Here is a 16726-nt window from a genome sequence, read left to right as displayed (position 1 = left end):
ATGATGGTGAAAAAAATCACAATTTAACTATAAATGGAAGGAAAATAGTTTCTGAACTTTTTTTCATTCGATTTGAAACGCCGTCTTAATTTCTTTTATCCTTTTCATTTTCTTTACAAAATACTTGTCCCCACGAGTAACTGTTTCATTATATTGGAGAATTATATAAATTTGTTCTAGATTACTGAATGAATGACTACCCTGATTTCAATTGCTTAGAATGTTGGTTTCTAAATCAAATAACAAGGCTCAAATTATTACTTCTTGAATTAAATATGTTTACTTCTTGAAAAATCTTTTCATGACGAATGAAACAATTAACGAACTTTAAAAAGAATCTTTTTTAAGTAAGGTTAAATAAAGAAGCTGATTTATTTTATGATACCAATTGCTGATACATTCAATCTGGCTTTTTTTTTTGAAAGAGACTAATGACTGGTGGCTATTTCTAGATTTTATAAGTTAACTACTGAGTCCGCTATTTGGTAAAGATTCCGCAAATTCTATATTATAGAGTTTACTGACCAAATATAAGTATTCTTATCGCAAAGTTGTTACTGCAGGATATTATTGATTTGATATTTACTATATATTTAAATTTTCTGAAAAACTATTATTTATACTGAATTTTCTTTTGAAATATACGAGGGCAAGTCAAAAATTATCTACACTTTTGACATAACTCTGCTAAAACTGTGCACACTGACTTCTGTCCGCGCTTATTTTATTGTTGTACTGTTGTGGTAATACTATGAACGTTTGATCATAATTCCGCCATTTTCTTTCCGTCTGTTGAAGATATATCATGGCTGTTCCATTAGAAGTTTGCACCAAAGAGGAACAACAAGCAGTGATCCGATTCCTCTGGTCGGAGGGTGTCAGAAGGTCAGACATTCATCGCAGACTATCATCGCAGTATGGGGGAAGTGTACTATCTCGTAAAACTGTGTTTTTGTGGCTCGAGAAGTTTAAAAGTGGTCGAACAAGTGTAACGTATGAAGAGGGAGCAGGACGGCCATCAACCTCCACTACAGATGACAACATTCAGTAAGCTTGAGAGATGGTTCTGGCGAGCATCAGTCATGGCTCTGCCGCCGATTTGCCTCAGATTTAAACGTGAAAAATGCGGTGCAAAAGTGGCCTCACGACCAACCGAAAACCTTTTATTTGGAAGGAATACGTAAGCTCATTGACCGTTGGGCCAAGAGCATTGAAAAGAAGGGAGATTACGTAGAAAAATGATGTCCCTAGTATAACCCTAGCTTCATGTTAAACTCTGGAATGAAAAGTGTAGATAATTTTTGACTTGCCTACGTATAATAAAGTATATTTATTGATTTCGTAAATTAAAAAACAATTTTTTTTATTATACACTAAGCAACAGACACGAAATATTTAACTCATTAAGAAAAAAAAATATCAAAATATATATAACTACCTGCATAGAAATAAATGCAGATAACTTAATGCATAATGAATTTTTTCTGATATTCACACACATTAGGACATTCATTTAATTGTACATTGACTCTTTAAGAATAAATAATGTCAAAGCATCAGTAAGAAGTCGAATTAAATTCTATATTTATATTTTTCATTAAAAAAGATTATCCTATATGAAAGATACACTAAAACATAAACATCGTCCTAGATGCATCAAGTAATCGTCTATTACAAATTTAAGCACTGATTACTTGTTAATAAGTAATTCATTTAAAATAAAAAACAGCATCTGTATAACTTTCCTTTCATTGTATGTTAGATATGCATTGAGAACGAAATATCTAATAATATCAGTCAGATGACAGACGCATTCTTACAGTTGTTAAAAACGAAAATTCAGGGATCCATTTTCACTCAGGTTTAAAATTATTATTTAAGCATTTATTGTAAAGTAATTCATCTAAGAAGGCGTGAAAATGTTAAACTATTCAAATGTCTTACGGATTCTTCCGTGAATCGAATCAAATATAAATTCGCTAGTCTGCAGATCGGCAAATTAAGAGTGTTAAAGAATTTTCTGTTTTGTGTATTGATGGATAAAAAATATATTCTTTCTGAGAAAAGTGAATTCATGCTTACATTAATGCACGCAAATGAGGAAATTAATTCTTCTGTAACGTAAAAAGTTGCTTTAAGTTGCTTAATCATAAAATAATATAAATAAATTTTATCCTACCGATTTTAAGCAGAAAAGATTAAAACTTGAATATATATATATATATATATATATATATATATATATATATATATATATATATATATATATATATATATATATATATATATATATATATATATATATATATATATATATTGTGCCGAAACAACATTTAATGGCTTTAAAAATTTGTAAAACTCTAGAAGTATATCACCATGATAACAGAATTCAATTTTTTAACGGAATTCTTATGAACAGTTATTCGAAATAAATGTCAGAGTATTTAAACCCTCCAAAAAGTTATTCTTCATAAAAAACAAAAAATTTCTTCTATCTGTGAATAGATGGCACCACCACTATTTAACAAAAGATTGAAGAAAAATGTATTTTTAGCGTGTAAATCTTATACATTTTGTAACTAATTAGAAGTCTAGAAATACAGCAGAGAAGAGTCTTGTTTATACTTTTATGAGTTCGTAGCAAGTTTGGGAAAATAATGAGTGGAGAAAGACGTTGATTGAAAGGAAGCATGGTTTTCGTGTATTTGTTTTTCCCCCTTACAGAACATCTGCTGCAGAGAGAAAACATGGTTTTCGTGATTTTTTCCCCCTCCTAACTGAACATCTGCTTCGGAAAGAAAGCAAACTTCTGTTTCCATAATAGACATAATTTTTGCTGGCTAGCATGTTTTTTGATAAATTTATTTTGAAAATAATTTTTCTTCTTTAAAATTAGTTATCGTTTAAAAACACTTTTTTAAAAGGGTGTTTGAACTAGCGAAAATAAAATGGACCATAGAATAGATATGAATAATAATCATATCTTCACTTCATTGATGCGTAACAGAGATTATGCAGAATTATTACACTCGCTTGATTAAAAAAAAGTGTGTTCACTCAAATGAAATTTGTTATCAAAAATATTTTTTTAGTCTCTAAATAAAAAATAACATGTAAGATGTGAAAAATTAACACGTCTATATCTTTGTTACCCAGCTTCGATTAATTGCTTGTTCAGGTAGCGAATAAATCTAGACTCGAATTGCACCACATTTCGACTGCATAAGCGGAAGATTTGAATTTATAAACATCATATGGAATATATTTTGTAGAACATAATGTCTCATGGCTGCATAGTTTGAAGTACATAATTAATAATGAAAACAAAAGCGCCATAATTTTATCAACTCAAATCATTTTCAAATCAAAATATATGTAAGTGAGGGAAATATTCCTAGTTTATTTGAGAAAAAAATTGTTTTGTTTCTAATAAGCCACTGCTGATCTGTCAGAATTCCCTCTTCTTCAAACTGAACTACATCATCATTCCTTTAATTCAAACTAAACTAGTGGCTCGTATTTTTCGCATTGAAATATGACATTATTTCTTCGTTGCAAACGTTTTTCAGAAAAATTTCAAAACCATTTTTTTAAAGTTTTAGTAGATGAGGAATTCGTGATTTTTGTAAAAATATTAATATCAACGTTATATTCTGCAAATATTTTTGAATTCTATTAACATCTGTTTTTTTGGTGCACAATTTCATTTTAATATTTCCAAATTCAGTAATTAAGATTACGTAGAAATCACAATAAAACATATATTTATGATGTTCAAAAACACAACGAAGCACTTTTTTATGATGCTCCATCAGTGAATTCGCAGCAATCCATTAAAGTGACGGAAAATGAAATTTATTTTAGATTATATCCTAAAATCAAGAGTAAATTGAATTAATTTCAATTACAGAATTGCTCTTAAATAAGATATTTTTTCCAAAATTTGAATTTTAATTAAATGGAACAACTGAAAGACAAATCACAACTCAGCAAAAGCTGAAAAGCGATTTTATTTTTTTACCAAAGCATAGTTTGAAAAAAAAAATACCTATGATTTTTAAACAGTTCTTGATAATAATCGTATATATAATACGCATAACAGCTAGAAATCTGTTTTATAGTTCTTTAGTTAGTTTTGAAGATCTTCTTTTTTTAGTCGAAGTTGTTATTTTGATAAATGGCAATCTATTACAAGAAAATAATTAGCAATATTTTTCTGTATCAAATAATAACTATTATATTATCTTCATCAGTAATACTTACAGCAAAACAACTTTGAAAACAAAAATGCAATATAATATTTAATTGCAATTCAATTTTCAGAAAAATAACATTAGCTTAAATAACTCTATAAATTACATTTGTTCTGGTTAAAATAATTATTAAAATTGGTATAAAACTGCAACATAAAAACATTTGCTAACATATTGGGGCTTCTATTAGCGGTAAAGTGACGGAAAATGAAATTTATTTTAGATTATATCCTAAAATTAAGAGTAAATTGAAATGATTTTTGTTACAAGATAAACAGGAAAGGCAACTTTTAATTTTATTAAATTATTAAAAAGAAAGTTTAAATTGTATTTAAAATCTAATATTCATTCTTTTCAATAGAATGCTGTTTTAAATTATAATCGTTATTCACATACTTTTTTAAACCTTAAATACGTTGCATTTTAATTATTGTGAATTTCAGCTGAAGAGCATTTTTAATTATTATCCATTTAAGAGCGGAAAAACTATTAACTTTCAAATCTTTTCATTTATTTATTTTCTTGAAATATCTAAATAATTTTATTATAGCCATTCAGTAGAACATTTATCAATTTATGTTTTGAATAAATTAAGATTCGACAAAAATAACTTTTTTTAAAAATTTCAGTTTAAACTCATTATTTTAAAATAAAAATTCTCAAATCAAATAAATCACAAATTTTTTTTTGCAATACTTATCAGAATAAAAACAAGAAACTGTAGGAATAGTATTTTGAATAGAATATTTTAAATATCAAATTTAAAAGAAAACGATAATTACTGTCTCACTCAGAAAAATTAATATTAGCTCTCTACAAAAGAAGAGTACCTCATCTTTAAAAGTTTTTACTCAAAATTAAAAATATTATTTTAAAGTTTTTACTAAATAGACATTTAACTTTTATTTCCTTCTATTATTTAAAAGAAAAGCAATTAAAGTGCATACTGTATATGTTTTGCTTAGACTGTGAGAATCAGAACTTGATTCTAATGTTTTTAAATTACTGTCATGACTTGCAATTTAAAAACATTAGAATTCAAATAAACACTAGTCAATGCAATAGTCAATAAGCAGAACATTTCGACACGTTTCTGAATATAATTTTTTATTTAAAAGATAAGAGTCATTGATGGTTAACTGTAATTTATAAGTATATAACATCCATATGGTACAGAAGAGAAGACAATAATGATCTGTTTTCATTAAAAATATTAATGACATCCAATTGCAGCATGAGATCCAAAGTAAAAAACAGATTTATTAGACAAATGCAAAGCATATTTAAGACTTCACAATTAGTTACTCCTGGTTTTCGTGTCAAATTTGTTTCCAATATCACAGGATTAAATGTAGTTCAACCTGCTTTATACAACACTGCACGGTTGAGAAAAATAAATGCATATATTGCTAATCAGTGCCTTGGAAATAACGTTGTAAATAAGTAACTTTTAAAACCCATTTGCATCTTCTTGTAATACTAATATAATAGCCTAATTTTAGTCAAAAAATTATTTAAATCTATGTACATTCGGTTCTATCTATACCCTGAGAAATCACGTCACTTTTTAATTTGGGTTCATCTTGTCTCTATAAAAGACGAATTTTGCTAGACAAGAATTAGTTATTTCAGATTTGTACACTTCCCATAGAAATTTCTATTTTTTTCGATATAAGGAATAATTAAATGGTATACATAGCCTTTTGACTTTCTGAATTTTGATTTGTGTTTGATCGGTTTTAGATTTGAGAATATCTATTTCTAGATATAAACTTCTTCACAAGAAAAATTCAAGAATCATGCAGGTAAATATTTAAATTTACACATGAATATAATTCGCATGTACAGTTTTTTAAAAAATAGATAAAAAAAAATTTCTATGTATTTACTTGTCTTTACCTGCGTGGGTGGCAAAATATTAACATGCAACAAAGATATACAGATAATAATAATAAAAAACAAACTGCAGTTGCCTATCAGTTTACAATTTGAGAAAATAAAGTAAACATATTATTTTAAGTTTTATTTCCAAAAGAAACAATTTTTTTTGTACTGATTAGAACTGAAACTAAGATTGTTATCTGATTGTGAATTCAAACGCTACGACTGCAAATATCATCACCATGGCGGCATTTGAAAAATTGCTTTAGAAATTATGCCATCCAAACATAATGCACAAAAGAACAATAAAAAAATCTCATTCATTTATGCGTGTCATAAATCAGCTGAAAACAAATACAAAAATAATAAAATCAAATTAAATTAAATTAAACTTTTTTTTAATCCTGATTCGGCTTGAAACTTGGATTGTTATCCGATTGTGAATTCAAACACTACGACTGCAAGTACCATCACCATGAGAGCATTTAAAAGGTTGCTTTAGAAATTATACCATCCAAAACATAATGTACAAAAGAACAATAAAAAAATCTTATTAAATTTTGCTTGCCATAAACCTACTGAAAACAAATGCAAAAATAATAAAACCAAAATAAATTAATTTTTTTTTGTCCTGATTAGGATTGAAACTAGGAGTACTATCTGATTGTGAATTCAAACGCTACGACTACAAATACCATCACCATGACAGCATTTAAAAGGTTGCTTTAGAAATTATACCATCCAAAACATAATGCACAATAGAACAATAAAAAATAAATCTTATTAAATTTTGCTTTCCATATCTCAGCTGAAAACAAATGCAAAAATAACAAAACCAAAATAAATTAAATTAATTTTTTTTTTATCCAGATTGATATTGAAACTAGGATTGCTATCTGAATGTGAATTCAAACGCTATGACTAGAAATACCATCACCATGACAGCCTTTAAAAAGTTGCTTTCGAAATTATGCCATGCAAAACATAATGCACAAGAGAACAATAAAAAATAAATCTTATTAATTTTTTCTTACCATTAATCAGCTGAAAACAAATACGAAAATAATAAAACCAAAATAAATCAAATAAGTCTTTATTGAAATTGGACAAATAAAAGTCTGTTGAAATAAAAGTTAGCTTTTAACTTTACACCAAAAATAATTCGGAAAAGCATTTTTTGTTAATTACATTTTACATTTATACTAACTTTATTTTTTAACATTGCATTTTGAAATACAACTAGAAAAAGACGCAGATTTACAAAAAGATTTCGGAATGTCAGTATCTATATTTATTCATTTAAGTTATTTGGCTAGTAAAATAAAGTAATACGAAAATGTTGTAGTATAGAAATAGTAAGCGTATAAATACTACGTCCGTCAACTTTATTTATTAGTCTGTAGAAGAGAAGATTTCCATAATAAATTTACAACAAAACAATTGTTTTTGTGGCGTTTGTAAAACTAATCCATTAGCGGTCACATAAGAAAATCTCAGATGATATGAGATCAATGATTTAAATAGGAAAAAAATTAATAGGAAAAATTTAATAAAACAATTTTCAGTTGGTTAATTAAAAAAAATTCTGATGAAGCCAGAATAAAACAATAAAGGATACAAAATATCCAGGAAAAAAAAAGAATTTGAGAACAAAAAGAGAATCAGAAAAAAAAAGATTTTTTTTAAACTAAAAGCAAAATAAGACAAATGAAACCAGAAAAAAAATATATATTTGTAAACTTAAATGTAATTTTTAAAAAATTATAAAGAAGAAACAAAATGTAATTTTAAAAAAATTATAAAGAAGAAACAAAATGTAATTTGATATATAAATTTCAAGAGTGCACATTGTATCAAGTTATTTATCGTGTGTTTAATATTATCACTGTATTTACAAATCTGCACTCTTCCAAGGCTAAATAAGAAAAAAAAAAGTAAGAGAAGAAGTTTATATCTATCAACATCGATGGTTCATTATTTCCATTGACTAAATATATCATCTCAAATTCTTTCCCAAACATTTATGTTTCAATTATTTTCAATTTATCCTAAAAACGCTGTGACTTACGCTTTATAAATTTTGCAAAAAAACGTTTAAAAGATTATTCCTCAAAGCTCATTCAATACGGATAAATAATTTAGATTAACGAGCACTGTGTAAGCAAATTTATATGCAATTAACTTTCAAACAATAGCCTGTACTGAATAATATCGAGAAGAATCAAAACAATGGATTGAATATTTTTTTGAAAAAAAAAGTTTTAAAACTTAGTATTTTGACATACACTTTGAAAGAAGTTATATGTATTATTTACAGATGAATGAATAATGGGTGTTCTGCATCTTCATGTTTTTTTTTTTTCTGATTCTGCGCTGTTTAATTTAATGATGTACTGAGCATGCTAGCGAATACATAGTTGATAAACTATTTTTAATATATCGAGTTGACTATGAGCAAGTAATTTATTAACTTTTCTATAAACAATAAATAAAAAGTGTTGTTCGTAATAAAAAGAGTTTGTTCGTTTTCACCATTTTTTATTACTTTCATTTAAAGTTTTTTTTTAAATAATAAATTTAAAATTATGAAACAAACCAGTTTGTAGTAAATAATAACATTCTACACAGCGCATTTTCTTCTCAGCATCAGAAACATTAATAGCTCTTAATTTTCGTTATTAAATCAAGTAGATAATTTTAATTATTTGAAACATGAATATGCATATTACATTTGCTGGTCATTATAAAAATAAAAAAATAAATAAAAAATTAGCTATTTCATGCAGGCAAATAATTTGTGAAAGTTTATTACAGACAAAATTTCGTAAATTGTGTCCGCAATATTTTTACATAATGCAATTTTTATAATAAGCATAAGTATTTAAATTTTATTCAAGTAGATTTAATGTCATTTTAAAGGTATCTACAGAGGCAATATTTTTTTTCATGCTTCATTTTCTGAAATTAAAATTACTTAGATGATTTTGTGAATTTTTAAACAAACGCGTAGCTGAAATTTTACTCAATCCTGTAAATTGAGTAACAGTAGAGCCGTTAAAGCTAGGCAACAATAGAAAAAAAATTATTTGTATTAAGATAAACAGCAAATCCATTTGTTTTTTACAATTAATTAATTACATAAAACACTAGCAAACAGTTTTAAATATGTAATTTTTGTTATAGATTTTATTTTTGAAAAAAAATCTATATTTCGATCTCATGGAAAATGAAAGATCATTGAACAAAACTTACTAATCCCATGCTGGACTACAGTGAGATATAAGAGATCATTTAATGCTTTTATAATTCTTAGTAAACTAAAGAAAAATGTTAAAATGGTAATAAAATTTGTTTTTTAGATTTTTTTTTTCTGTTTTAAGTATTTTGTAAAATTTAAATTACGATTTATAGTACCACAGTTTGGGTTCCATGCAAAATAGTTTAAGTGTCAATGGCAAAAAAGACATAATTTCTCATTATCAAATACAAATAATTTATTTTCAACCAGCACATTATATTTATTTATGCACATTTATAAATAAATGGCTATTTATTACAACCATCGTTTAATACGGATATTTAAAATTAATCTTAAAGAGAGTGTCAAAAAAATTATTTTCAACCTTTTCATATCCCTATAATCACCATTTATTGTTGGTATTTAAAATTTCCTTTTAAAAGGGGTATCAAAATAATCTAACTCATAAGAGATGTAAAGTTAGTTGAAAAATTTCTAGTTAAAGATTTGAAACGAAATGACTCTACATTTTTATGAATCTATACCTTTAAAAATTCACAAAAACGTTTTGTAAAATGATACTTACAACAAAGATTCAGTAAATAGTCGTAGTTTGTTGTGTAACTTTTTAGTGCTTTGCACCGGCGGCTGTGATCTAAAAAAAGGCATATCCAAATAGTTTCAGAAAAAGATCTGAACTACTTTATGCATGAGATATTGAGTCAATAAAAAAGCTATGAAACATATTTATGTGTGTAAATGCATCCTTAATGGAAATGTTGAGCATAACTCGTTTGCCTACATTTTGATGCTTCATAAGAGACATCCTAAAATACTGCTCTTTCGTGAATACTACAATCAAAACTTTATGTAATTTGTTAAAACTATTGCTTCCGTTACAGCTTGCCTATGAAATTTCGAAGCATAATATTGTATACCCATGCCATCTATTAGAAAAGCTAATAATCTGCACAGGACTTCTTGAAAAAAATTAATTATGAAACAAATTTATATTTGTAAATATGCACCGTTTAGACATGCCATCACATATTTCAAAATTGAAGACATCATATAATAATCTAAGTATTAAGTCAAACATGGGGAAAATTCCATAGCGAACCTTAGTATGGCATAAATCACTTATCACCTGTTTGCAGTATTAATCTGTTGAAGCTTTGTATCAGCACAAAAATATAGATTTAGGTCATTAAGAAGAAGCAAATACTCATGACTTCATGCATTTTAATTGGAAATTTTCAATTTGTATCGAATTTAAGCATTATGCGCTTTGATTAAAACATATAGATTCGATACAAATTGCCCATTCCTCACAAATTAAACTTCTTTTTCATTAATATGACAGTATAAATATATTTCAGCATATTACTAATTATCATAGCTAGTGGTAAGTAAGATTTGCACAAATCTAAAATAAAAGGAACATTTAGCATGCACAATTGACAAGTTTGTTTTGAAATCACAAAAAATATGCGTAAAAAGTAATAAAAATTTTATCTACCATTATAATTAGTTAAATTAACTTGTATATACAACATTTACTTCCTTTCATGATACATTACAGAACATATCAGGACAATTAATTTTTAAAGACGACAAAGAAATCATCTGATAACAATCATTACATTTTGCAATACGTAGTAAACATTAATATACACTTAAGGAATTTATCAGATCAGTTTTTAACGGCGACAAATAAATTGATCTGATAACAGTTATTACATTTTGTAATATACAATAATCATTAACATACACTTACGGAACTTATCAGATCAGTTTTTAATGATGACAAACAAATTGATCTGATAACAATTATTACATTTTGTAGTACACGATAATCATTAATATACACTTACAAAACTTATCAGATCAGTTTTTAAAGACGACAAATAAATTGATCTGATAACAATTATTATATTTTGCAATACACTGTAATCATTAATACACAGTTACAGAACTTATCAGAACAATCAGTTTTTAACGACGACAAACAAATTGATCTGATAACAATCATTACATTTTGTAATACATGGTAATCATTAATATCAATATGAGATATTAATAATTTGTTTTAAAATTATTTACAACGTGGAAAAGGTTTTTGCTACTTTTCCGTTGCTTCATATCTAATATATTTTACAATATTTTCCAACATTCCTCTGGGAGTTTAACAAATAAAAAAAATTGGAAATTGCCAACAAAATATTTTTTGCACTAAATACATTTTTAACAACATTCCATGTATAATTTTTGGAATAAAAATACAAAAAATACAATAAATTCAAAATTTGTTCGTTCCCATGGTTTAAGCCTCAGATTCATATAATCTATCTAATTAGATGACCTTTTTTTTCGATCTCATACTTGTAATAGAGAAAGGACCATCTAATTAGATAGTAGGTATCAATCACAGGGGATTCACGCGGCAACCAACGTGTTGAAATATTTTAATTGTTACGGGTGTTTTAAAAATGAAGATGAATTTATTAAATATTTATATGAAAGAAAGAAGGAAGAAAAAAAACATAGAAATTACATTTTAAATGCAATAACTGTAGGAAATTCAATCAAAATGTAATAAAATATTTTATTATGAAATGATATTTAACGTACCAATATGTTAAATTCATACCATTTCCTCTATGCTTTTTCAATACTTCTCCTACATAAAATACTCCCATGAAAATTAAATGCATCCCGTTATCTTAAACTAATACATTTGTGTTTTTTAAAAAACTAAATATGCAGTAAAAATAAAAAACGCTGTCATAAGCGTTTTATATCCAAATGAAATAATTTACCTGATTCTAATTCAGCCAACTATGATAGAATATGTTAAACATATAAATATCTACCAACTTCTACACGAAACAACATCACTGTAATATCTTGAATAAGTCATATTTATAAACATAGAAAGCAGTCTTATAATAAATTTGACACACGAAGACACATATACGTTACATTTATCTTATATTAAAATTCTTCCTTGAATTTTAATCACATTTAACTATCTTAAGAAGCTTATTGTCTTCATGGAGATAGAATTCCTTTACATTTATGATTAGTTACGTCTTCAAAATTAGCTTAGAAAATAAGTAGCATCAAGCTTTCATTCGAAGTTACGATATTACCATGAGAAACTAAAAGTTTTATTAAAAATTTTGATAACAATGTGTTTGATCTTTTAAAAATGTAGATTATAAGTAAAAACACATGATTACATAATTTATTTACTCAAGGATACTTCCGAAGAAGATTAAATTCATCTTATAAAGAGCTCTTGGAACCCCAAATCCAGTAGCTAAATACATACTCAAACAAATAAATTGTTAAACAATTGTATTTTTTACTAGTTGTTTCGGCTAATTTTTGAAAAATAATATATTTTTAACGATAAAAAGCGAAAATGATAAAAATTTGACTGATATATATGATACTGATTTTGGAGATTGGGCATATTACTAGTTATAATAATTAACTTGAATGTTTGATTAAATTTTTTAGAGAAATGAAATGTTAAGTTTTGGAAAAGCTTTACTCGTTGCAGGAACTTCTTACTTTCAGAAATTGGAAAAACAAATGGATGCCAATGAATTCAATTATATATTGAGTTCCTAATAACTATTTTCATGCCGAAGATTGTTATTCGAAATATTTTTAATAGTTAGCATAATCAGACACGAGGGAGAGTTTGAAGAGCAAAAGAAATGCATATCAGAAACGGATAATATATGGTGAAGAATTTACCAAATTACGCTGTATGAATCTGGCAACCATATGGTGCGATCGGTAAGCTCGGAAAAGGGAAAGGATATTTCAGACAGTTCTTAGAGATTATGATTTTTCGGGTATTGAATATGTATCATTTTCTGATTTAAAAACAGTCGAGACCCAGAGATATTGAGAAGGCCGCGTTTTTTCGATATGACGTCATCAAATTAGTGGCCTGATAAAACTTAAAACCTGCTAAATCATCATATTTTTTTTAATTTATTGGACTTATTCATCCTTTTTTAAAATATGCGCGATTTTTAATACCTGCAATTATCTAATGCATAATTTTAGAAATATAAATATCGTCAAAGAAGCACATTATTGTTAGAAAGCTTAATTTTATGCTGATACATAAATGTGGCCATAGATATAAGCATTAATTATGAGAAATTGCTGTTCTGTTTTGCTGTTACATTTCATATCAATATATTTGTATATAATGAGCTGAAAATAAGTTTTCACAATATAAATATCTTCAAGAAAACACTCAATTAAAATTTTTTCTTACAAAATAATTAAATTATATTTTGTTTAATTTTAGAGTGCAAAATTCTGAATACATTTTGGAAGAAGTCACAACTGAAAAGAACATGTCATAAATAATTTTAGTCTAAAAGTTAAAAAAAAACACTAAATAAAGACGAAAAAATCCACATTTTTATTTAAGTTTATTAATAAATCAAAGTTCTTTCTTGAATGCCACTTGGGGAACACTGTTTTCATAGCAGAACAGCTGGATACGCTAAGTCCGTTTTAATGCATTTTGAATGCTGGATTTTGCAGCTGCTCGATACTAGCTTTAAGATGACTTTTTAAAAACGTTTGATATAGCTTGTTCCGTTTAACAGTTTGACTTTGAACGTCTAACTTCCTCCCGCTGATATCACGTGAGAATTTGAATGGGGTATATTCAAGTGCTCCAAAAATAATTCGCGTATTGCTTGAAAACAGAAGAATAAGAAACTAAAATTTAATTTGAAAGCAATTTTTCTTTTGACCATAATTGCATATCAATTTTGAAGTTTGAGAGGGGATTCTGGTGAATATCAATCATCCTCATAATTTGTTTGACGACATCAAACAAATTTTCAACAATATTAAATAAAAATGTAGAAATTCTCTCGTTAGATTTTCACTTCCTCTTTTGAATCTTTTTCATCAAATAATAATCAAATACGATGAAATATAAATTAAATAACTGATAAAAAAGAACAGAATTTTGAAAAAATTTAATTGGCCATCATTTTGATGACTTATTTCTGACCAACGATGTCTTTTAAAATTTGGAGTCTCAACTGCTGTACATTGAGTAAATGGTGTACTAATTATACTTCAAAGAGCATGTTTTCTGCCCGAAGTTAATTTTTTTTAGCTTCCCCACAGCGCTAATACCTTGAGTTCAAACTATCTGATCTTGTGTTTAATACTTATGAGAAAAACTTAATAACGCTTCTAATAGTGCCTCAGAAAGCAATTATGATATATAATCACGAAAAACTAATCAACACTTGATTCTTATGTGTCATAAGGGAATGAATGAGCAATTGAGCTTCTGAGTTTTGGAACATACAAACCACCTAATCCCAAGATCTAATAGAAGATCCTGCCAATGGCAAGTCGCATTTTGGACCAGCCTGTTTGGCATCTGCTCATTGTTTCGAACCTTCTTTGAAAGTAACACTCGACTGCTCTTCGGCCTGCCTGATTGACGAACTGTCTCCTGTCCCTGTTACTGTTCCATCGATACTCGCTGTAGAATCTTCCGGTGTCTTGGAGACTTCTGTCACTTCGTGTTCGTGGCAGTGTTTGTGACGATGATGGAATGTCTGCAAAGAGAACCTGCGGTGAGTTCCCTTTCGTCCTCCACGGCGTCTTGAGATGTGCGGATTGCCTTTCCGCATCGTGATGTTTCTCAGGATTTGAAGCTGAGTGTATACTCTGCGCAACTCAGTCTAGAAATATTAACAATAATTTTGATTAGCGTTATTAATCAAGTGAAATAAATGCTTATAATCAATTAATCACTTCATTTAGATTTAATTTTTATTTTGTACGAGAGGAACCATCTGGTAGTGAATTCGAAAAAATTAATTGCAAGATTCCTTGATAATTTTAAAATAAACTATGAAATATATTAAAAGCTAAAAAGTAAAATAATATTAAAACCAAATTTAGAAAATTACTTTTTTTATTAACGTACTAAAAAGTAAATTTCGTTTCTTTCTTTCAGAAATATGAAAATGAAGGCAAAAATCGTAACGGCACAGAATGCTGAATATAATGTGCTAAAGAAATGTCAGTCTATTTGAGAACAAATAATTTGAAAATTAATCCAACTAAACGGAAAAAATTTGTTATACGGTAGAGAGGACTGAATATAGAAATATCTATTTAGAATGAATTTAAATCTTATTTTTCGGGTCCTCTGCTGTAGGGAAGGATCAGACCGCATTTAAATGCTGCTGTATGCATGAATTCTTGTTTGAAACGGATCATTTTTACATTTGGGCACTTGAGGGTGCTACAGTGAGTAGGTGGATTACATATGATATAATACGCAGTCTGAGCAGTAAAACAACAGATTCTCATTAAATTTTAAACGAAATCCTTGAAGGGAAGGGTGGATGTTGAAATGTATATAGAAAAACAATAGCGTAACGAATAGATAAAAGGTTCTAATACTAGAATTGAAGATTTGCATCAAATATTGGACCTAATTCAACAAACTATGTACTGTCTTTTTGTATGTTTATTACTGTATGTAAACACAATAATTTTAAAACACAACAAGCACAATGAATGAAATTCGATATGTGGCCTAGATATGAAAATTTTAGATTTCGATCACATTTTGGATCTAATTAGTCAAAGCGAAGAGATCTAAACAAGTATTCATTTCTCTCAAATACATGACGACGCTAAAATCAAAGCTCCTGTTTTGTTTAAGTTTAAGAGATGATAGAAGGGAGTAAATTTAAGAGATCATAAAAGGGAGGAATTCCCTTCTATCATCTCTTTAACTTAAACTCTGTCGCTAGGATGCAGTTCGGAATTTATTTACCAAGTAAAAATGATCTCCTTGAATAGATCTAATTAGTGAAAAATCTGAAGCAATCTAAAATTTTAGCTAGTAATTCAGTCTTTATGCTTCGAAACATACATGTTAAAAATCTTCAAAGTAAAAAAAACAACATCCCACGGCCCTATTTTTTAAGCTATAAATAACGTCAATCATTGCCAATAACAACCCAATTCTTCATTTCAGAATGCCTTTTTAATTTCAATGAAATGAGAGCTCTAACGAGCTACTAAAGGCGCTTTAGAAGTAGAAATTTTCAGCTTGGAATGAATGAGCACTCTAATTACTCTGAAGGGAAGGAAAGAAAAATAGTCCCAGGAAGAAGAGCAGCTAATAGGCAACGACCGAAGAAGGGAAAACGGTCTCATTTATTCAGCCCTGCAAGAAGGGGAGACTCAAGCCGTAATTGATTGCAATTGAAGCGCATTCTACGCTCGAAGTAACCAAGCTACAGGATCCTGAAGTTTGCGGATCTTTAGC

The 16726-nt window shown here is 27.6% G+C and overlaps 1 protein-coding gene across 1 annotated transcript in view; it reads right to left on the bottom strand.

The window, feature by feature from the left end:
- Positions 1–13771: 13771 nt before the first annotated feature.
- LOC129960554 (probable G-protein coupled receptor 158) overlaps positions 13772–16726 on the bottom strand; it is a 101198-nt gene continuing 98243 nt past the window's right edge. The window contains exon 12 of the mRNA XM_056074041.1: positions 13772–15119. Within this exon, the coding sequence (XP_055930016.1) occupies positions 14817–15119 (303 nt within the window). The 3' untranslated portion in view covers positions 13772–14816. The remainder of the gene's footprint in view (positions 15120–16726) is intronic.

This window comes from Argiope bruennichi, chromosome X2 (genome assembly GCF_947563725.1).
Source record: "Argiope bruennichi chromosome X2, qqArgBrue1.1, whole genome shotgun sequence".
NCBI lineage: Eukaryota > Metazoa > Arthropoda > Arachnida > Araneae > Araneidae > Argiope > Argiope bruennichi.
The sequence above is the reverse complement of the archived record's forward strand: the minus strand, read 5'-3'. Positions and strand labels throughout refer to the sequence as shown.